The sequence below is a fragment of the Sphaeramia orbicularis genome, chromosome 15 (assembly GCF_902148855.1).
Source record: "Sphaeramia orbicularis chromosome 15, fSphaOr1.1, whole genome shotgun sequence".
Classification (NCBI taxonomy): domain Eukaryota; kingdom Metazoa; phylum Chordata; class Actinopteri; order Kurtiformes; family Apogonidae; genus Sphaeramia; species Sphaeramia orbicularis.
Window position 1 is genome coordinate 24,634,642 of NC_043971.1, and position 23,852 is coordinate 24,658,493.

At 38.8% G+C, this 23,852-nt stretch overlaps 1 protein-coding gene across 3 annotated transcripts in view; it reads right to left on the bottom strand.

Moving 5' to 3' along the window:
• macrod2 (mono-ADP ribosylhydrolase 2) overlaps window positions 1-23,852 on the bottom strand; it is a 451,045-nt gene that overhangs the window by 313,635 nt on the left and 113,558 nt on the right. For all 3 annotated transcript variants that reach the window (XM_030156348.1, XM_030156347.1, XM_030156345.1), the window contains exon 4: window positions 9,599-9,628. In XM_030156348.1, the coding sequence (XP_030012208.1) occupies window positions 9,599-9,628 (30 nt within the window). The remainder of the gene's footprint in view (window positions 1-9,598; window positions 9,629-23,852) is intronic.

Here is a 23,852-nt window from a genome sequence, read left to right on the forward strand (position 1 = left end):
ACGTCTCTTACGCTCCCTCCAGCTGTGTGTGGTCTCATTACTAAGATTGCATTTGGACAAAAAACAATCCTGTGCCATACTGAAATAAACAAATACACTCGCTCAGCATTTACACTTGCACAGAAAACCACCATGTACAACACTAGCACATTTAAACGTATTATTTTATTCAAATAACAATTGTCTAGTAACTAAATGACTGTCATTAGGCAGAGCTACTAAATCATTGCTTTCAGACCAGGCAGAATAACCTCGCTGTCACAATGACTCGCCTATTGCTTGTCATTGCTTAAGTGATTACCTATAAAGATATAAAAGAGTAGATAACATAGTGAAAAATCCCAGAAAAGAAATTACATTTAATTATCATTCACAGTAAAGCAATCAGACCCCTCTATTTCTGACACAGGAACTATCTCCTATTTTCCAGAGCAATATTCACCTAAGACTGTGGATCACATAAGCTACGTTTTTTTAGATGGTTTTCTCAATTTCTGTTTACTTTGTGTTCCACCTCTCTGTTACTGGAAGTGTCCTGCCTTCCAAATACATATATTTTGCAAGAATTTCCTAAGTACAAATACCACAATCTGAATGAAGGTTTGGAAAATAACAGGGTTTCTTATGATTGGTATATTGGCATGTCAGCCGTCACAAAATCAGTTGTGAGCATGTGGCTAAGCTTTCGGAGCCTCTTGTGATGTCCTTGTAGTAGCCTTGCCATGATTGGTGGGACTACAGGATGGGGTAGTGCCCTGCTAAGAACTGTCCCCATCTGTCAGATCTCATCACTCCATCTTACACTGCTGGGGGCAGTGGGACCAAAACTGACCACTGAGTCAACTGACAAGTCAGCTCAGCATCCAGTTATCCCAGAATAAGAGTCTCTCTCACACACACACACACTTGCAAATTCAGGCAGACACACTCACATTCGCTCACATGCACAGAAACATCATTCACATTCGCACACACTGTCATGAATACACAGTCACAGAGGCACATATTCGTAATACACACAGACACATGCATGCGAAAGAAAATGGACAGGCTGAATCCCGGATCTACCCCCAAAACAGCCACAATAAAGCCTGAGCAGGACACAAATGTGCTCTGACATTGGAGTTGGTAATGCTTTGAGTAGGCTAAAATCTCAACAACTGACCCAGAAATACTGGCGCGCAGAGGGGGTTTGGGGTGCTGGGGGAGGTCGTGTGTGAGGCAATGTGGAAGAGAACTAAATTGACATTTTATTGCCCGATCCTTGAACCCTGTGGTGCTATTCTCACTTTGTCTACAATCAGGCGAGACAGAATAAGGTAAATGACACTTAAACCATGCGAGTTACTAAGTGGTTGAAAAATGGGGCAAAATATGCTGTGGAATTGCAGAGTATCACTTTTCTTGTCCCCTGATTGAAGTCAAAGGCCACCTTTGCTTCCTCTTTGTAAGAGACAGAGAGGGAGTGTGTGAAACACAGAGAAAGAAGCTGCAGAGGTCAAACACAAAGGAAAACAAGCAGCTGCAATATGTTTACAGCACCAACCCTCGGGGAAGGAGAGGACCCAACTGCAATATCACATATACAGTATATATTTATAACTAAATGATTCTGAGAAGTGAACCTGGCCTACTGTGTGCTTCTTTATGGTGTGCCGGCACACACATATAACAAATATGTAAGATAACCATGAAAGGATAAAAACAAAACATGTGTACAGTCATTTTTGATCCTTTTAAATACTTGCTTTACTAAAACTGTGAGCCCAAATGCAGCAGTACTCAAGACTCTGCCTCAGATGCCTCGAGGCTTGGTACCTGCCCTGAGGTTTGGAGCTGTAGCTGGCAGAGGCAACATTTCAAAGTGATAAGGCTCCAGACTTTCTCAGTCCCCTGGTTCAATGGTTATGTGATGGGAGAGACTCTACAGGAGTGAGGTCCTGCACCTCAAATGACCCTTTGGTGGTGAAGAGCAGTGAGATTTTATAGTGAAAAAGGTTGGGAAGGGTACTAAGGATAACTAGTATGCCCCATTTTTGCTTTGTCTCCCTTAAATATGCTGTAATATACAATGGCTTAAAAAATAAGACAATACAATAGCTTTGTAGTAAACTTTACAAAAATTCAAACAACTTCTAATAGCAAAAATATCTTTTACACAGAAAAAAAAATTATTGAGTACCTTTTGTGTTTAAAAATGCTACACAAAACTTTCTAAAATGTTTGCAGACATTCAGTGTTTTCAAGGAAATTGTCAATTTACTGGCAAATTGTAACTGTCAGTAAGAATGGTATGTTTAAGAAAGCATAACTCAGTATGGTCCTAGTTAGTGCCATAGAGCTTGCCACATCACAAGCAGACTCAAAGTGTCCTACAGTTTTATAAGCTGATATGTCTGCTGTTTAAATTTGGGCCTTTCCCTGGTCTGCACTGCAGTGCCAAGGATCAAGTGATGCCGTCAACTAGCTAATGACATGACTGCCGCAGGCAACGACCGGCAGCTTGATTTATACATGGGGACAGAGATGAATGATTCATAGGCTAAGAGAAGGATACCAGAACACGTGCAGCTATATGCTGCTCCCTCTCCTTCTCTCATCCTCCCAACACACACCTCTCCATAAATCCTGATGAACACTTTCTTATGTCTCATAAGCTCAGCCTTACACAACTGACCAGTCCTGTTAGTGCCACTATAATGGCTGTGTCTGTCCATGTCGACTTCTTGTGTTTGCATTTTTATATCTCCCCTTTACAGTGTCTCTTATTCCCTCTAGTGTTCACTGACTCCCTGACCATTTCTTCTTCCCTTCCTATTATAATGCAATGCTAATCCTAAATATGGAACCCACTGTTGTAGGCTAAAATGAATGGCCCAATCATTCTGCATCAATTAGTCCATCCATCACTGCTGATTGGAGGTGGTGGGGGTATTCATGGTGACTGTTCTGTGGTGGCAGAAGGGAGACAGAAATGGCTTTAGAGAGCTTTCAAGCCGAAATGAAATTTCCATCTGCAAATCACAAACTGCAGCCCATATGATGACCTTGTCCTGCTAATTTCAATGGAATGCCCTCTAAAATATGTCATCTTTGTAATTATTGGGTGGAATGATCTGACAGCAGGGGGGACTCCTCACATGTCATGTAATTTTCCAAATAATAGCTGTTTCCTGCTAGTTAGCCATTAAAATGTCACTGTGCTTGATTTAACTGTATTTGTAGTCATGGGCACTTTTAATGACCTTATAAAAAGATATGAGAGAACCACACAAATTTTGATCAATACATATTTTCCTATAGTAGGTACTGTTACTAGACTTACCTCTTGCCTTTGAATTGAGTGTTGTACATTTTTTGCATATGATGCAGTCTCTCTGCAACATTTCAGCAGCCGCACACCAATGCATAAACTTACTTACAAGTATATTACACTTGGAATATGTAGTGTTAACTCTTGTTTTATAATTTTACTGAGTGAGAGCAATTTACAAAATGACTTCTGTGCTTATGCAAAAACAGGGCCAATTCAAACTCAGGTTTTTTTTTTCTTATTTTAATTATTTAAATGAATATCACTAGCTCAAGCCAAAGTGACAGACCTGTGCCATTTTTTGATGAAGCTATGAAACAAGCTATCCAAGCCCCCTTCCTAAACACTACTTATCGAAATGAGATGCAAAAATACCAGGCTTTAACTCACAAAGACAAAAAAGATGAATATCAATATGTTTTACCTGATAAACTGTTCCTAACAGCAGTGGTAATCCTGAAGTGGGGGAAAGATGCGCATATATCAGTGCTGTCTGACACTCTACAGCACCAATACCTAGATCTGGGTGTAACTAAGTGCCCGCTAAATATGAGGAGATAAGTAAATCCCAAGGGTACCATGCTGACTGAAGAATCTTTGCATCCAATTTATCATTTTATATTATTTAGGCTACTCCATGGGGAAAAACGCTATCGCTGTCATAAGTTATGCTAATGGCTGTTACTACCATCTGTGAACTGAGGACCATCAGTCAAGCCTGGTGCGCAATCTATGAATTATGGGAATAATATAGTATATTTGACTGATTAACCACAAAGGGGGAGTTCTAAGTTTTTCAGAGACCTGGTGTGACTGAACGGGACACGAGGCCTTCCAACCCAAACCGTCACATAACACATTCCAATATTCTGACCTCCCCCTCCCCCTGCACCGAGCACTGTGCCCTGGTCCCCTCCAATCTACTCAATAAACAAGCCCCAGGCAGGACCCAGACAGTGGATAATGGTTCACCTGGAGGTGACAGGAAAAGAAAACAGAGCTCTTCGCATAACGAATGGAGATAGAGATAAGTGTGGCAAAGTACTTCTTGATAAAGGATTATCCAAACATGTCCAAAACTGGATACAATTTCTTCTTAAACATGCTGAAGGAGTCTGTGGTAAGAACAAGCCCTGCAGTTGGTATTGCAGACAGAACATCTAAATTGCAATGTTAATGCTGTGCTTCTGGTCAAATAAATTTATAATAGGTACACATTCTCACATTTCACCCAAAGGCTTTAGAACATTGACTTGTCATGCCTCTATGACTCTACATTTGATAGTGTTGTGTTTCAGAGGAGAGTGAAAAAAAATACATGAACACAACTCCAGCCATATATAATCACGGCGGGCATAATGATCTACATATATTATAAAGTGTTGCTGTTTGCTATGACTTGTATCACTATTTAGGCTACTTATGAGGGAGGCATCCTAGGAGCACAAAACACTATAGCTTATATTACGTAAGAAATGACAAACACTAGTGAGCTCAGTGAGCGTTAGCAGCCTGGGGCTAAATTAGCCTGAGTCAGGACATACATAACAACCACGCACGTGCCCTTCTGCTGGACCAGAGCAAAGACAGGCCAACCTGAGAAGAACAATTTGTTTGGGTGGTCTAGTTAAAGCCTAGTGCTAAACGGGCGATGGTTTTGGTTGGAATGCTAATGAGCCAATTCCCCTTCTGGATGGAGACATCAAAGATGAGTGGAGCTCTCTCACTCTGGCTACAAGGGGCTTCATGGCATCATTGCAGTGCATCCTAGCACGCTTGAGTTTGCATGTGCAAGATACAAATGAGGGGGAAGGAGAGATAGACAACATGACGTTTACATTAGGTCTATTCTTTAGGGACTGTGGCAGAATCCAGCCATGCTGTGACACACATCACATGAGCAACCTGGTACCATTCATAATTACCCTCTATTCACAAAGGCCTCATTTAGTGTGCTATTATCAGAGATCATTGTTATTTTCCTCTATGTATGTATGGAATCCCAGTGAGACCAACATGTCTAACATAGATAACTGTGCTATTTTTGTTAACCCCATTGTGTACATAATACTGAAGACGTACAACTGAGAATTCCCATCAGTGATTTCTAAGGATTTAAGGAGGGTTAAAGCATGAGAATATTTTGTAGGTTTTCTTCTCTTAGTAAAAATATGAAAATGCAAGTTTAGTATACAGGAAAAATCTTATAAAAGGGCAATACTTTAACTTATTTCCACCTTATTCACATTCCACTAATACGTCTAATCTAATTAGCCGAGACCACACATCACACTTGAATTTTAAAAAAAAACAAAAAAAAACAAGATGTAAATAGGACACTTGCATCTTTAAAAAAAAATCTATATATACAGAGAAAACAAAAATTTGTGAAAACCCACATGAAGTCAGGGGCATTTTTAAAAGTGTGTATCTAGTAAACTAAGTTTCCATGCATAAAGTGAAGATCTTTTCCAGTTTTTACATCCTGGCAGGAGGCCCACCTCCAAAGCTGTGGGAACAAAACATGGCTCAGGTGTGTGAGGCCAACATGATGGATCATCCTGTTGTGAAGCTGCCCCTCTGCCGAGACCTGAAAAGACAGCTGGGAGATAAGGAGGGCCCTATATGAGAGCACATCTCCTCTTCACATCGATCCCTGCTGCCACCAAAGCAGGAGGTCCTCACATGCCAAACCACAGATAGAGGTGGTGAGAACAGAGAGAACAGTTTTGCGGGTTTAGAAACAACCCTCAAGTGATAAAGACACTCTAAGATAAAACCCCTTTTGGCCTAGTGCAGATAAAAGACAAACGTGTAGAGCTTTGTTTTGGAATAAAAACAACATTTTCAACTCTTTGGTATGTTACAGTAATCTCTTCCTGTTAATGATCATCTTCTCACTCTCATGCACGGTGAAAAATAACACAAAAACAAACTCCTTATGATTGGACCCATAAGACACAACAAACTTGTGGTCATTATTAACAAGAAAAATGTGAGACTTAACATTTTAGAGTTAAGTGACCTTGCAGATTGTGCCAGTAACTTGGCAGGAATAGCATCGCTGGAAGTCAATTAAGAATGAAAGGAGGCTTTGCTCTCAAAAAAGTGGCACTAGCTCCAATTAGAATTCCTCTGGAGTTAATAAGCACAGCTGCAGGTCACAATCAGCTCAAATGTTTTCTTCCAAAGTATGACATTAATTGACACAAGATCTCACATTCCACTGTTGACAGCTGCAAATTTGACTCCATTTTTGCTTCTGCTGCGTTGAAAGTGAGAAATAAAAAAAAAAAAAAGCCATCTATTATTAGTTCAAGAAGAACCCAGATCAATCAACAAGGCTGGAGAACGGGTGATTTGCCACAAAATAACAATAATGAAAACATAATAGCAAAGAAAATTGCTCATGTGTTTCTCTGAACGTAGCAAATCAATACAGTGAGTCAACTTCAGCAGAGACAGACACCAATCAAGACTACACTATACCCTGCTGTAAAAGGCCCTGCTTGGTTATGAAGACGTGTGTTCATGACCTCTGACCTCAATCACAGAAGTTCTTAAGATGGTTGTGCACTGAGGACCTCTCCACTTCACTGATACAGATTGGGACGCTTCACTGCTATAAGACAAAAGCTGGAAAGTTTGCTCATCTTGTTTGTGCCAGACGATGAGGGCCACTCCAGGCTGTATGATTAGATGTGAATAAGATTTCAAGTGCTCCGTGTTCTCTCTAATGGACATCATGTGCACGGAGCAGGTAGCGAGCTGCCGCTTTGATGTTACTTTGTCCCTGTCCCTTGCCTCTGATGACTCACTTCATACCAGGTGTTCCAATCCCACTAAATAAATAAATACAGAAAGTGTCATGCAGCAAATTACATGAAGACTCCACATACGGTGCTCTCTGAATGAACTATAGTATGTGTAAGGCTGAGTGATATGCACAAACAAACGACATTATTTTGACAGAGAATGTGATATTTTTCCATTTTACTGAAAAACAAATATGTAAAAATGATGGTGCGTGTGTTTTCTTTTTCTTCTTCTTTTGCACCCGCTGGTACCAGACAACCAACTTCCTTTGCTCTCAGGAGAATATGATTCTACTCTGGGGCATCTCTGCAGCCTCACAATACCTCATTTATAATGATCTACTGTGACACATTTTACCTTTGGCAAAAAACTGCAGGCTCTGCGGTTTGGACACTGGGTCATACTACAATTTCAATACCATTTCAATTAACTGTTTAGCGCAAGGACTGCAGGATTTGGTGATAAAATCATTGTTGACAATATTGCAATTGTATCCAATTCCTTATAGTGCTGCAAAAATGACTAAATTAATCAACCGCTGTTTTGATAATTGATAAGCGGTTGAAGTAACATTCAAGGAAAACGTTTTTTAATGTTCTCACATTTGTTCTTAACCCATAAAGACCCAAACATCCACCGCCAACTAAAACCATCTACTGATCTAAACTGTTTGATAACTGCTGATCCACAAATCCTATCAATCCATGTAAATAATTGGTGTAAAATGCAGTTATTCATCTTTTCATGGTCATCAGATATGACCCATTTGGATGTTTGGACGCTCCGTAGTTACCATGGAAACTGTCATCTTCTACAACATTGATTCACCAGTAAAACCCATGGAGTTGGATCGATGACATTGGATGGACACACTTGGTTTATGTACAGTTAATAATATATTTTACTGAAGAAGTCATTTTTCTTCAATTTTCTCTGTTTTAGATAAAATAACCCTTAACTTTAATCTGAGCTTTAATGAATATCTACATAATCGGTAAATTAAATATAAGAAATTAACTGATTTTTGGTGAAAAAGTGCAAAATAAAGAAGATAATATTACAATAAATTGTGTTAAATCATTTGAGAAAAGCTAAATAAAGAGGAAAAATTCATTTGGGAACTGACAAAAGTCACACTGGGTCCTTATGGGTTAAATGTGAATGTTTTCTACCTTCTTTTGTTGTCTGTGACAGTTAACTGAATTGATATTGTGACCAGGTAAGACATTGGACGATGTAATATTGAGTTATGAGAGACAATTATTCACCAATTTCAAAAAGTGAAAACATAACTGGCAGATTAATTGATGCTGAAAATAATCACCAGTTGCAACCCGACTTACATAGTTATTGATGAAAATACACAAATTACCTGTTATAATATCTGTATTATTCTCTCCAATTCAAACATATCACCTTACACTAGCATAAAAAAACACAATACTTTAAATATTATTTTCAAAATGTTTAGACTTCTCCTATTTCTGTGATTATACCAGCATCACCATTTTAAATTACAGCACTTTGTGTTAATAATTGTCCAGGCTCATATTGTGATTACCACTGTAATTTGATTCATTGCCTCCCTATTCAGCACCAGCATGTATCCAAGAAAATAAAACCCTTTCTTGGACATACTACAATATACAGTTACAAATAAGAGAGACAGAGGTATGGTTAAATGAAACTGGGGAATATCTGCAAATGTCACTGAAACTATTTTGTATCGGTGGCATTAGGGGCAGCTGAAATAAAATCTCTCATAAAATGAAGAAGTATTGTCTCTGGCTGTTTCTTTGGCATCAAAACTCATTAAATATACATGCAGACAGTGAAATGTCTAACGTACCAAGTGAGATGCCCATGTACAATGAAAGAATGTCAAGAGATATGACACACCCAAAGTGACAGCCTCACAGATGGATAAACAGATGATGTCTGACTAAATGGCCTTATTTCAACGTGGGACCATTTCAACATACTGCATATTTAACCCCCTTCAGACTAAAAATTAACAGTCCACAACTAACTGTATCTTACCCTGGTAAAGGATAATTATTGCAATCATGTCACTGTAAAAGTCAAATTTTGGTAAAGAACAACACTGGGTCTGGGCAGTCCTCTACCCATTATGCCCACACCACGCTTGGCTGCCTCAGATTTCCTCCATTGCTTTGATGATAATGTTCTTCGGCAGGCAGCTAAAATAATGACCATCTCTCAGTGTGGCACAGTGCAAGGTTGCTCTACACTACGCTCTAATGTTTTGGCCTCACATTCAGCCACATTTAACAAAGACACTTAGAGCGAAATAGACACTGAAGTCTGCTATGAACCCACAGTGGAATAAAGATGTGCCATATGCCACATCAGATGAGGACAACTTTAATTGGTTTAATAGCATCGGAACAAACAATGAGGTGATATGATAAAAAAAATAAAATAAAAAAACAAAAGGCAGTCACTCACCTCCCCCTCCTCCCAGAAGACTGGAGTTAGCTGTGAAGAAAAGAAAAAAAAAAGGTGAGTAAACTTAGTTATAAAGTAAGGAACATTTGTACATTTTTGGATGCCATGATTTTTGATTAATGCAAATATTTCACCATTTAAACTCCAGGTCATAATTTACAAGGTGTTTTATTTTTTCAAGCCAATAAACTAAATTGACAAATCACACAGACACCAAACGGGAACACTCATTCCTCAAAAATGCAATATATCCTCAACCACCAGCATATTTCAGTGAATCCCAATGCACCACCGTTATCCAGAGGTAACACGTAGCAGCGAGTAGCTGTAATCTGACTTTTCATTTATCACTTCTGACAGACAAAAGTCATCATTCCAGCAAATATGTGGCAATGTTTTTCTTTTTTTTTTTTTATTAAGTCAGCAAGTTGGCAACAGAGGTGTGATTCAGCCAGCAGCTAATTTCAATATTCGCTTCTTGGCAGATTTCTTCTCTGGCAACAAGGCAGAGGTTATGCTCAGTAAAACATGTGGTTCATTAAACGCAATTAACAGTGGCCCATAGTGTGAGACAACTGCCTCTACTTCTGTAAAACAAAGAAATTCAGATTTCACCATGGTTGTATATGGAGTGGGACTGTTTTTGTGTCCTTCTCCATTATTATTATTATTATTATTTTTTTTTTTTTTTTTTTTAATCATGCTTCGTAACTTGCTGCAGGTTCAGTGACAGAAACCGAACTCCTTTGTGCAAGGCTTATCATTTTACAGAGTAAGCATCATTCATACGTATATAGAATACAGAATAAAAGTCATCTCACTTGTTGTCAGTCTTGATGCTCTATAAATATAATATGAACTAAATGCTAAATGTCAATATTGTCAATACCAGCTGTAATTTACTAGCTCAATAAAAGGTAACCCAGCTTTAAGTTGGGAGTATATCATTAAAAATTACTTTATTTTAATTTTTCTATGTCATCCTCAGCACATAAGGAGAGAAAGATTAAATGGATTTAAAGTACATCTGTTAATTTGGTTGTTCCTGACAGTAAGTAGCCTGTGTTTGAAGTCTAGTTCATACAGTGGTCACTGAAGAATCATACGCTGCAACATGCTTTTAATGATCTTCATTCCCAGCTATCATTAGCAGTGAATGCTTCCCCATTAAGTGCTTATTACTTCTTAAAAACCTTTTGGTGCAAAAGCAACAGTTAATGAACACTGTGTCAGAGAGCGTTGTCAGATCACAGTGTAGTGCAATGGCTATTATTTTACATGTGGAAGAGGACTTCTGGAGTTCACTTATCTACCACACCTTTCTGTGGTACCATCATGGCTCTGCATTGTTCTCATCCAAGCACCATACATACGAGTGGGCATGGGGACAAAGAAAGCTCTCCCGCTGCAGAATTTGTTTAATCAAAGGGCTTTTGTTATGCGTGTGCGCATGCACAATCTGTATGAGCATAACATACACACACGAAAAACAACAACTCAAACAGGGATGTACTGACAATCCACTGTCATGTTTACAATAGCACCTCTCCAGGTTTTTCTGTGATGAAAAAGACACTTGTATTCTCCCAGCCTTTGTTTAGCTCTGGAATCTGTCAGCTATCAACAACAACCACACAACTCAAATGGGCATTTCCAGAACTGTCTTTCATTAGCAGCCTGTGAAATGTTCTGCTGTTGTGTTAAAAGGGTGGATAAATGCACTAAACTGCAGGTGTAGTAATAGGCAGACACAATGATGTTTAAATACATCCTTTGGGATATGAAATCTAAGACACACACAGCAGTAGACTATATATAATTTTTCATCATGTAAATGCATTAAATGGATTGTCCTTCACTATGTATATTAACAGTAGAATTTAAAGTAATAGTTTCATTGCCAGATTAAAGTGAACTAATGCTATGCTAGTTTTCAGTGAAGTCTATCATCATTGTGTAGTCTCCTGGGGAGAATTCCTATTCCTGAGCTATTAAAACACTGGGGTTTAATTACCTGACATTATGGAAATGCATACCTGAGGGGGGCGCTTCATTTACTCCACACCTAATCAGAGATTGGAGATGTGCTTGCTAATCAGTCTGACACAACTCTGCAGTGCATGTGCATCTGCAGAGGGAGAGGAGTGAGTTTAGCTAGCAGTGGTGCTAAATGGGGTGGGGTAGGGTAGTGTGGGGGTTGAGATGCTTGCTAACCACACGTGCCTTGGTGTGATCATGTCAATGGCCCGCTGGGAGATGAAGAGAGTTCGACATCCATCTCATCTCTGCGGTGGGTTTGATAAATTTCAAAATAGGGAGGGTTAAAAGCGCCTCTTTATGCGTTTTCATTCCCCCTCTCCCTGCATCTTCTCCTTTAATGATCAGATGTCATGAAACATGTTTTGGCAGTTTATCTTAAAGCACACTGTGCTGCTTATGCATACAAAACATCTAACCTACAGTGTCAGTGAACTTAGCCCACAGCTACACATATCTAGGGAGACATTAAAATCCCAAAATGGATGATGACATGTTTTGACAGTCCCTCTTCAAACATGAGAAAAATAAGAAACAGCTGGTGGAGAGGCAAAGCCACAGGAACACACAGACTATTCAACACTTTTAGCAGCAAAGGTCTTAAGCTTGTGCCTTATCCAGTATAAGTAAGAAGTGCTTCAATTATCTTGAGTGAAAATCAAAATAGAAATCCATATTTGGCCGCATGTACCCCATAATGCATATTTTATACTGTGTGTATTAATTATAAACTAGCTCTCCTTGCTGTTTGTTCCTGCCCTGAGCTCAGCCTGGCTATCTTGTGGGGGAATCAACACATTTCTGCCTTTAGGGAAGCAGTTGGAGAGCCAACAATTAGCATTATCACAGGCCATTATCTCTGTCTTCTACAGCAGTTGAGCACCTACATGCAGTCTTGTCTTTTTAAATGTATGTTTAATAGGTTTTTGACTAAACCACAGCACAGCCTCATCCCCTATTTAGTGTCCGCTGGTGTGTGTACCCTAGAGGATTTCATGAATCAATTTTTCTTCAAGGGTAGAACAGATCACATATCTCACCTTCTAAAACAACATAGATGAGACATTAGACAAAATACCTCAGTGATCTTTGAGCTTTAATATTTCAGAGTATCCGAATGCTTCTTGTAGCATTCAAGGTAAGCTTACAAGGCTTGTAATGGCTCGTTTAATGAGAACGAGTAGAAACAGAAGAGTAGGCTATGGTTTGGAGTTTTCTGCACTGCTGCTGAAAGTCGTCCTAGTAGTAACCACAACATGGCTCATAAATCTCAGTGGAGGGGCTTCCAAGACTGCCTGGAGATGGCAGGTCATTAGGAACTGCTGGTGCACGGCATTAGGCCGGCCCATCAAACACATGCCTGCACTGTCATTGTGGAACACCCACTTCCTGTCTGCCCTTTGAACTCCTAACCCCCAACAGCAACCTCATATATCCCTCAGCCAATGACAATGTAGTAGGTGTGTATTTTCACAGCAAGAGAATATTGACAACCGGGCCCGAGCCAGAGAATGTGACAGGCTCAGTTTATGAATTGCAGCACTATGTCACGAAGCCAGCACAGACACAAACATGATGATCCCACCCTCCTGTCCTAGTGTGATCATATTGTTTTATAAAATGGCCTGTGTGTACATCAGTGTACATGAGCTGTGTGTGAAAAAGGCAGTGCAGCATGCATCTGCGTTGCATGTTTGGTGTCATCAGCAGAGCTCTAGATCATACAGTTAAATGGGAAGAGCTAGTGTGTAACCACAAAACCTCAAGGCAGTAAACAGATCCACTGTCTACCTTCTGGTCTCTGCCACCTTTACTGAACCCCTTAAATATGTTCTGTCAAATATACACTCACCTTATCCCTCCCAGACCCTAACACGTTTCTCAATAAGCTCCGGGGTTAATAGTATGCTCTACTGCGGCTCCGGGATAAAAGGTGTGGTACAGAAACTAATAAAAAAGTTTTATAGCTCAGGTTACCTGCTCTGTTACAAATAGATAGGTTGCTGAGTCAAAAAAAATCTTGGTGCAATTTTTCAAAGCAACCTGCAACCTGCTACTGCAATATAATCCAACCACCATATCTGTGTCTTCAGATCTTCTGGGATTTTTAGTACAAGTTTCAGTGAAACATCAAACTACCTGCATTAGGGACAATCAGTTAAGAAATTTCAATTTCACTCAATGTGGCCTTCAAAATAATTTTATATATCTATAAGGTAAAATTTAAAAATATGACTAACTACACAAACCGTCCCAACTGTAACCGCAATATAGGTCAGTATAGCTGCTATCTGTACCCCTAAGTCAAATCATTATTTTCTTCATTCTGTTGCTTTAATTAAAATGTATCATATTCACCGTTAATTCTACTGAAACATTTTTCATTTATATTACACACTAAAATGCAAATGTACAGCCTGAAATAATCAAGGAAAATGTTTTCAGACTAAAACACTGATGATTTGTGGACCAGTTTTACACTTGGACTATTATGCTATCTCTTCGTATAGTGGATGGATGCCAACATGTCTCATGCTCTGGATGTCAATGTTCAAAGAGCCAGCAAAGTCAAGGACTTTGGCAATTTTTTTTAGTTGAATAATGTGCTATTCCACACACAGACACTTTTCCACTCCACCAGATCTCCTAACAAGCACTGCTACTGGGCCAGTATGAACACAAAACATATACCCAAGTATGCGCACGCATGCGCATGCACATAGAGGCCAACATAACCCTGCACAAATGGAAATTTTAAGGCTAGGGTTTTCTATCTAGAGCAATCCATTTCATGTCTGTGGAGCTCTGTGTTAAACTGAGGCAATTCTAACCTTTAATGATAGGGGCTCTTTTTTCTTTTCAGTAGCTGCCGAAATTCACACAAATAGAAATAAAACTTAAACGAGCCACCAGTTGTGGGATGGGAGAGGAGAGGCAACAGTGGTATTTCTTATTTGTGGCACATTAAAAATGCATGCTACACCACACATGCTGCCTCTCCTGATAATACTGGTTGGCATTTTTGTTCTTTATAGCTTCTAGTGGTCCCTGAGGAGCCTGAATGAGCCAGACAAACTTGTGGTAGAGGTGGCATGATCCTAGCAGCACATGCAAAAGCCCAGAGCCAAACTCAAGCTTAATGCGGAATGAATTAACCTAACAATGATTATCAGTGCATTATGTCAAGATAAAAATGTCACAATATTTATTCCCAAAATATTAAATCACACAGACAGTAACGTAGTGTAGGAAAATATAAGACTCAATGGGAAGATGATTACTTCACCCAGTTTCCAACATCTTCACCTACAGAGAGCTCTGCCATGTGAAGGTTTAGGTTTGTGTACTTGACAGCACATGTACTACATGTTGTCAGGGTATACACCTCCTGTTATCCATAACAAATATGAGTTAGTCAAAACATTTTTCTGCTGTGTAAAATTAGGTAGGAACCCTTCTCAGACCTTGTTTGCCATTCATTTGGATTGTTAGGTTAAATTGATTTGGTGCACGTAGCAAAAAAGCAGGTCATACTCTACCGGCGCTCAACAAGAGCAATATTTCCATTAAGTTACATAATGGGTTGAACTTTAGGCTGCTGTAGGGTATTTTTATTTCAGACTATTAAAAGCTTGACAGGCTCAAACACAGTTTAGGGCTGATTACTATGTTGCATCCATTGCTGCAATAATTCATACTCATGTCCTATCCTAGTCATGTGGATTTGTTGTTGTGTGATGTAGCATTTGACTGGTGAAAGGATGATCTTTCAGTAGCTTTAAAGCAGACTTGTTTGTGTGTCAAAAATCAGTCATTGCATTAAAAAGGTTTGATTCTGCTTTATGTTGGATTTCATTTCCAAATTTTCATTACAATATCAGGTGGCCGTGGGCTGCTGCTTAAGTGTATTCATATTCCTAGCAGTACTTATCATACACCGTTGATAGTTGAAATTATGTTGTTTTCACGGCATCTTTCAAGAACTACAGCAGTAGTGTTATGATGTCTGAATGTATCAATGTGACAACAGACTTGTGTCACAGTGATTAATCCCTTTCCTCCGCAGACTTGTCACCTTCATAACAAAGCAACAATACCAGATGCCAAAGCCAGCCCACACGTCTATTGTTATAATTACCTGACCTTCAAATCCACATTAATGAGCACAGGATGATCCCATTCTCTTTCATCATTTGGCTTCCGAGCCCTCCTTTTATCTAACAAGGTCACCTTTCACAACACTGCTTCTCCCTGAAATACACATCCCCCTCATAAATATACATCTACCTGCATCTGCTCAACCCCCAATTCTAAGAAAAGAGCTGGGAGAAATTACAAGAAAAAAAAGCTGTAGGTGGGCTCTGCAAAGCGAGAGTTTGTGTTCCTTCTGAAGTTGACACCAAGGAAAAGTCAATGCCAGCAAAGTTAGCCATAGACGGCAACTTTCTAATGACTCAGGTGTTGCTTAATAATTCTTCACAATAGTGACGCTGCAGCCTATTAACATGAACGAGAAACACTCACTGCATGGGCTCTGAAGGCATGAGGGGCAGCGGAGAGAGCAGGGTTCATTAGATGGAACGTTTCGATCCATTCCCACTATTTTAATCACAATTGCACCATGGTCGTCACAACAAACAAATGCCTGCAGATTGTGAGAAACCACAAACCCAAAAACAAAACATTATTCTACTGATTATCTGCATTATATTTTAACCACATTTTATAGTTCTAACACTGTGTTTTTGGAGAGTTGGGAAGAGAAACTGAGACACACGTGCTACTTAAGAGAAAAGCCTATTGAGAACTCTGTAGCAAATGTGGAACAAATTTAAATCTTGTATTAAAAATGCCTACGGGACAGGACAGTGGCACAATACAAGCTAAAATTTAAATACACATACTAAATGGCACAAGAGTATACAGTTACAGCACCCACAGAAGCATTCTGTCACATGCAATAATTAACTATAAGGGAACCTGGGGAGTGTAGACGTGCGCCAAGGCCAGTAGTTCACTTTGCTTTATCTTCCACAAACTTATTAAACAAATTATGCCCTCTATCTTCTAGTGTTTTTAAGTTGATTCCACTGGTTAATTTAACTGATATTTTAACAAAAGGCCTTAACTGTAATTTGCCACTTGGCGCCAATGGTTATTGTTTGTCTAAAGCTTAGATCAAACCAAAGCAATAGAGGTGACTAAACAGCTGAGGTGTAAACTGGACGGGCAGACCTGACTGATGCTGTTGTCTGACACTCAGCTTGTCAAATCTCCAGCGACTGGTTTAAGAACACGGTGTTATATAGTGTTTCTCAGTATTTAGAGCTATAGTTCACCTGTTATCACAAAATGCAGTGTTATCACAAGCTGTTCCCTAGTGAAATCTTGTCTTATTATTTCATGTTTTCTCAGATTATTAAAAGCTAAACCGACTCCTCTAGATAACCAGTATGTACCAGGAATAGGCTAAGGAATTCATGGCCCTTCTTCTGTTTTGGTAGTATCAGTAATGCCAATACACTTAGTAACTCATTATCACTATTCTCATTTATATTTTAACATACTAGAAATCCTTCTCAACAAAGAAAACACTTGAAAATCCAGCAGCTACAACAAATAATGAGGGTAGGCACTGCTATTGAAACAATACACCTTGTTGTTGTTTTGATGTGAAGTGGCAGTGTCTCAGAACTCGGCAGACGGACACTTTACAAGTAGCTGCAAGTTTTCAGCTCATGTTGATGTGAATCTTTGTCTGAATACGGCTTAAGTTCCACTTGATCCCATAGTAAGTACCAACTTCATTCATTTAATCCTCCCTTTATAATAAACAAAATGCAGTGAGCAGTAAATAGATATTTCAGTTACATGACAGTTGGCGTCACAACTCACAGCTGGGAACATGCGAGACAGTAATTATCTTCTAAAACAACACAGTGCATTGTGGGATATTTGAGTCAACTGTACAGGGTATAATATTTTCTATACATTTGAACAACACTACATAATGCTGAACTCACTATATAGGACTACAGAGACCCTATTTAGCGCAGATATATTTTGTACTTCTTAAAATTGTGTAAATAGGCGAAATAAAAACAAACTACCAGTCAGCGTATTGTAAGTGTGGTCTGACAGACTCCCTTTCCTCTTGATGTAGTTTACAAGGAATAAAAAATCTACCTCATGACACAATATTTGGCCAATCATACACACTATGAGAGGTAGCTAAGTTTAATTACTGATTGCTATTAAGATTCTGTCAAATATAAGTCCCCTAGTAATGTTATTTTGGTTTCACTTTTCCACCGCGGCATGCAGTGTCATCATAGTCATCTATATCAATATTTGGTCTTTTGATTTAGTGAGGATAAAGCGGGTTCAGACAATGAATGAATGAATGATTTAGACAGAGAGGGGAGAGTTTTTCCCTATTCATGCAGCTTCAGCATTTCATGATACTAGCTCATTAAAAGATCAAATGTTACACTGAGCAATAATGAGTCATATTGTATAGAATGTATTGTAAATAATGCTCATTCAAAGTGGTTTCAACATGCAATGCAATGTTTTCACTGATATTCAGTATCTCTGTAAGTGTGTTATATATCCAGAACTATTGTCATGGATGGACAGGTTATCTGTAAACTTCATACATCTCAGTGTCTCCGTGGAGCTGTGGCAGGATTTGGATCAGCTGCCTTTTATTGATTTATACACTTCAGGATTCATCAGCCTTGTGGAGTTGGTACAACGTCTTCCTTACTGGTGTTCAGGGTCACTGGTGTGGTTAAGACCCACAGAACTCTAGGTACAATCCACAGCTACAGAAGGGAGGTTTGTTTCTACATACTGCTGCTTACTTTTGGCAGAAAATAAAAGTCTGGTATCAAGGGTCTTCACCTCGATAGCCAGGTCAACGTAGACTCAGTGTATATATGGCTTAAGTGCATAACATTGCATTAAGGATGAGTGCATAGTCTTTTTTAACACTAAATGTATCTTAAGTTATCTTACTTCCTTAGCAAAATGCACTTAACCAGCACTTAAGAGCATCCATTCCCAACAGCGTCTATTTAATCATAGCACTGCAAAGTGTTGCTGTGATGTGTGAAGTGAGTCACAAAGACTCATCTACCTGGAATACAAAGAGAAATCAGACTGAAACAACTCACAGTATTACTTGCATACTTAACCGTTACAGTATCTTTGATGCTTACTTCATGCTACACATTAAAATGAGTAGAAAGTACGTATTATGTAGTCTAAATAAGGAGCCTCAGACCAGTCTACTGATGTGCATACAAGCTTTACAGTTACTCCCTGTTGGACAAGAGATCATGCTTCTATTAACATTAATAACATTAGTAATAGTTTGATCATAATGGAGCTATTTTCTTTGCAAAGGTTATTTATTCTCCATACTTTGTAGTGGAAATAAAATGGTTTTGCACCTCAAAGAGAATGCCTTCCATTATGCCTGTCTCAAATCACAAGCTACATTTCCAGGCTGGAAAACTGAAATAAAAATAGTGCAGTGCAACAACAGGCTTTTAATGTAAGTCGGATTTGTGAGGGTTGTTACTTTTTTCCAACTCTATAATCATTAAAGACTAAAAAGAAGAGTTGACTGACAACTGTGCACTGATAAGTACTATTATCTCCCTGTTAGATATAGGCTAGAAGTTGAAAAATACTATAACACTAACTGAAAAGAAGGGTTTTTACATGCATGAATTTGTCACACTTCTGGCCAATGAATGACAGAGGGAATGGTTTAGACGCAGAAATGTCGGCCGGCAACAATCAGACAGAAATACTGTTTTGAGGTTCCTTCTTTGTATCGACTATACCATACACTGTTCACATCAGTGCATCGTCAAGCGTCTGTTTTATTCACAAAAATACATTTACACAGAATCCCAGTGGATTAAATCCTACCCTCTTGAATCTGCTTCCATTTGTTAAAGCAAAAGGGCAACCTCTATTTTTATTTTATTTACTGTGTTTAAAACAAACATCCTAAAAAACTGTAAAACAGCACTGACACAATGAGACTCACCAAATCAGAAGGGCAGTGGTTTTCCATGTTTTGGCTCTATCATGAAATAAATATAAGTTTGAATATCCAATTGAATTAAGAGGTTGAGGATAAGAAAAACATTAATGTTTGTTGTCATTTGTTTTTCCACCAATTTGAGTGATTACTGTATACCACGGTTCTTTGCGTGGCAAGAAAGGTCAGCCATTCATGTCAACTCAATTGACACTATGCATCAGTCTTCTTAAATCTGGTTTCAAACATCCTACCTGGTTCACATTCATCCTGTAATAGCATCTGCCTCAACTTCATCACGCTTTGATTATATTTTAATGATATTTAAGCAGGGGATTGTTCAGCAGATGTAAAAGGGTGACTATAAGTGGTTCTAATATCCTCTGACAGGTTAGAAAGGTTCTATTAAACATTAACCATTCAGACTATGCTTTAAAACATGACCTGCACTCCTCTTGGAAATAGAAAAACACTCTACGATGCATAAACAGATACAAGCTATCCAACAAACACACAGGGAAATGGGACACATAATCAGCCACATCAAACTAAATAATTGACAGACGCAGATGCAAGCTGAAAGACTGAAATTGTTACCTTGGGGGTACTTAACAAGGAGAATAGATTGACAATGGTTATATCTCTCTAAATTATATTGCCGTCCTCCTGCTGAACTTTGCAGTAATGCTTAATTGCAACTGTTAATTGGCTTGCCTCCAAGCTCTTTATTTCATTGCTAAATCTTAACACACAGTAACTGTAGAACATCTTAATGTGGGGTTATGTACTAAAGCCAAGATTTACACAAGATTTTCCTCCACTGATGTGCTGATGAAGAGGATACGTATGAACTATTGTGTTGAAAATGAATGAATGAGCATCAGCGTGACTTTAGAGTTTCCTGCTGGCTTAGAAAAACTCCTGTGAGAGCAACTTACCCTCCCACCAGGAAAATTTTAGTGAGGCTGCCAGCACCAACAGATGACAGGAGTTTGTCAGTCCAACGTGTCCCTCTCAAATAGCAGCTACTCAACATTTCACATCTGCTTTTAGACTGAGCAGCCAAATACTGTGGCTAGTAACGAGAAACAAACCCCGAGCTACTTCTCTTGCCCGACCAGGCCCATTTTACATGAGACTGTCAGCTTTAGTGTTCCTGTGTTAGAGTCTCGACAATAGGAGGTGGAGCAGCGAACAGAGAGCCGCTTCACTGTGGCAGTTCCAAAACACCAATCAAACTCTAAATCACGCCACCACACTAGTTACATTGTGAGGGGCCTGTCACTTCTGGAGAGCCAATTTATGTGGCTTTTACACATGCTGAAAAAGATGAAAGTTTTTGAGGTGCACGTACCGAGACTAACTGTGAGACTGGGCGCAAAGAAAACCAGGAAGGTGGCAAAAACCTATCTGAGATTTATTTTCCTTACAATACATTTTAGAATTTCCTTTCCCTAATCTAAGGGCCTTCACAAGGACACAGATCCTACAGGCTTCCAGTGTCAAATAGTATGTATCCCAAAATCAAATCAGGCCAGAATAACAACAGATATTAGGGCAAACTGTAAAAGTATTTTGGGAGATTCAGATTAAGAGAATCACAGGTTATTTTTTCACCCAATTAAACATATTAATACTAATTTCAATACTTAAGATAAAAAGAGTGATGAGATGTCAGGAAGTTTATGATTAACCTTTAAAAACCTAGAGGCCGAAAGCATCTATAGATCCAAAATGTTTATTAACTACTGAACCACTAAAATTCTATCAATACTTGGAAATAATGCTGGTAAAATGCAGTTTCTCAGCTTTCCAGTGACAACAGATATGACCCATTTAGATGTTAAGTAGTGAATGTGGAAACATGATCATCATCTACAGCGTTGTTTAACAAGTAAAATCCATATAGTTTGACAAATCCCAGTGGTTGTAGATGCTTGTTTTCTGTTCAGTTAATGATTTATTTTGTGGGAAAAAGTAACTTTTTCTACAGTTTTCTCTATTGTGATGTTATGACCTTTGATTTTCCCCTGAGCATTTATGAACATCCACATAATCAGCAAATTAAATAAAGGAAAATACCAAACTTCAACTGAAAAAAACATTATAATAAATCTTGTTAAATCACTTAATATTCTTGTTCTAGAGAACCCAGGTCCCTGCCTTTCAGGTTTTACAACATGGAAAGAAATTACATTACAGTCAGTGGTTAAGGAATTTTTTTTTTATCCTGCTTGAATTATGCCATGATTATACATTATATTTGTCAGTTTAAAAAAATATTTTACATGTCAAAAAACAGTCTGTTGTAAAACTGTTGAATTCTCAGACTGTGAAAATACATAGACTATACACTCGGAAGTCCCTAAAGATTTCTCTGCAGCTTCAACGTGACCAGACTGTATTGGTTTTCACCTCTTGCATTACTTTTTCCAACTCACTCTCAAAGATTAAGATCAAGGTAAAATGTGCTAAGGTAGTGGCTGTGTCAGGCCGCGAATGTCATGTGTGACAGGACATACAGTCCATTTAGCTGTTAAACATATCACTCGATGTTTCTTTACTCTTCGCCACAAACCACAACTCTTTTGTTTTATAAAATTACCTTTCCAACTGGGAAACATCATGTGTAAATGGTGACACAACTCAAACAGGATAAAAAAAAGTCCTTTATATATGTTTGTCCTTTATACATCTCTATATGTTCAGATGTTAGTGTGTACTGTATGTAATGTTGCAGCTAACTACAACAGTGTATTCATTGTGTAAAATATTGTTATAGACAGTTACTGTAGATCCTACAGTTTGTTGCTTAAGCTGTCGCCAAAACTACTGCCCTGAAATCTGTGATGCAGGACATGAAAGCTGTTGCAGTGGAAGTTGTAATAAAGAAAAACTCTACAAAGAAGGAGCTCTGGAAAATCACTCCCAACAGAAACGTCAGAGGGCAGGTAGACCTCTGTACACACACACACTGCACAAGTCAACAAGACCCTTTCATTGTCTGGCCTATTCACTAACACCTATAGTTACTCAACCTGCTTCTAGCAAGAAGAGAAGGACTCGGCAGTAACCTTGCATCCCAAGGACACATCATTTGAAATGCATTGGGTGCCACAGCACTGTGATATATCCTTTTTCCAGAATTAACCTCAGCTAGTCTTTCCTGTCACCCACAAATCAGAGACTATGAGTAGGGACAGGTCCCCAGTCTCGAAACAACACAGAGCACTTTTCACTCTGCCTTTGTATGTTTATGAGCCCAGGACAAAAAACAAGCATGACAAATGGATGAAAAGATCTCACAGGTCAGTTAGCCTCATGTTAGACAAATACAATTTAATTGTGAAACATTTATTTGAGAATCCTTTTTTAGAAACATGACAGATAGACATGGCTCTGTGACCTCTGTTAGAGACAGAGATCTATCTGTATTCCAAGGTAACCTCAAACCATGAGGCAGTCCAGTCACTAAGTAAGAGGGCTTCTGTCTTTGTGCCTCCAAATAGTAAATGTGAGTGCACACCGAGGGGAGAGAAAACTGAAGCCTCAGATGGCTAAAAGCATACATGATTAAAATGCAATTTCAGTAAGAAAGGTGAGATGAATGAATGACCTAAATGGAATTGGCAACTGCACAGGTAGAATGACTCTGGTTAAACTGGTGTACATCAGTGGACTCAGATATGTCTGGCAAGATCATAGCTACTGAAGTGGATGATCAGACCAGAGATGTGTGTGAATTTCACATTTTACAAAAAGAATGTGGTTGCAGACTACAGAGTGTATGTTCTGGTAAGAGTCAGTATAATAATATGAGATGGAATTCTTTCAATCTTTTTTAATTAAATGCCAAGACTGAGGCATTTCTTAACAGCATAATAACCATCATTGCACTAAACTCAGATTTGGCATTAGATTAGCGTCTTTGAGCTTTCTCCCTGAATACACTGAAAGAATGTGACACTGCCCGGATTAAAGCACAGCTTCAAAGAAGAGAGACTGATCATTAATATTGAAGTTCTAATTACTGGGAAGCCACCAGTAAAGGACCGGGACCATTTTAAAGCTGGACGACAGTTTCAGCCCTCTAAAGCATTTAATTGGCTTATCACTCCTTCTTCTACAAAGAAACACAACGCTTCAGACACATTCAGA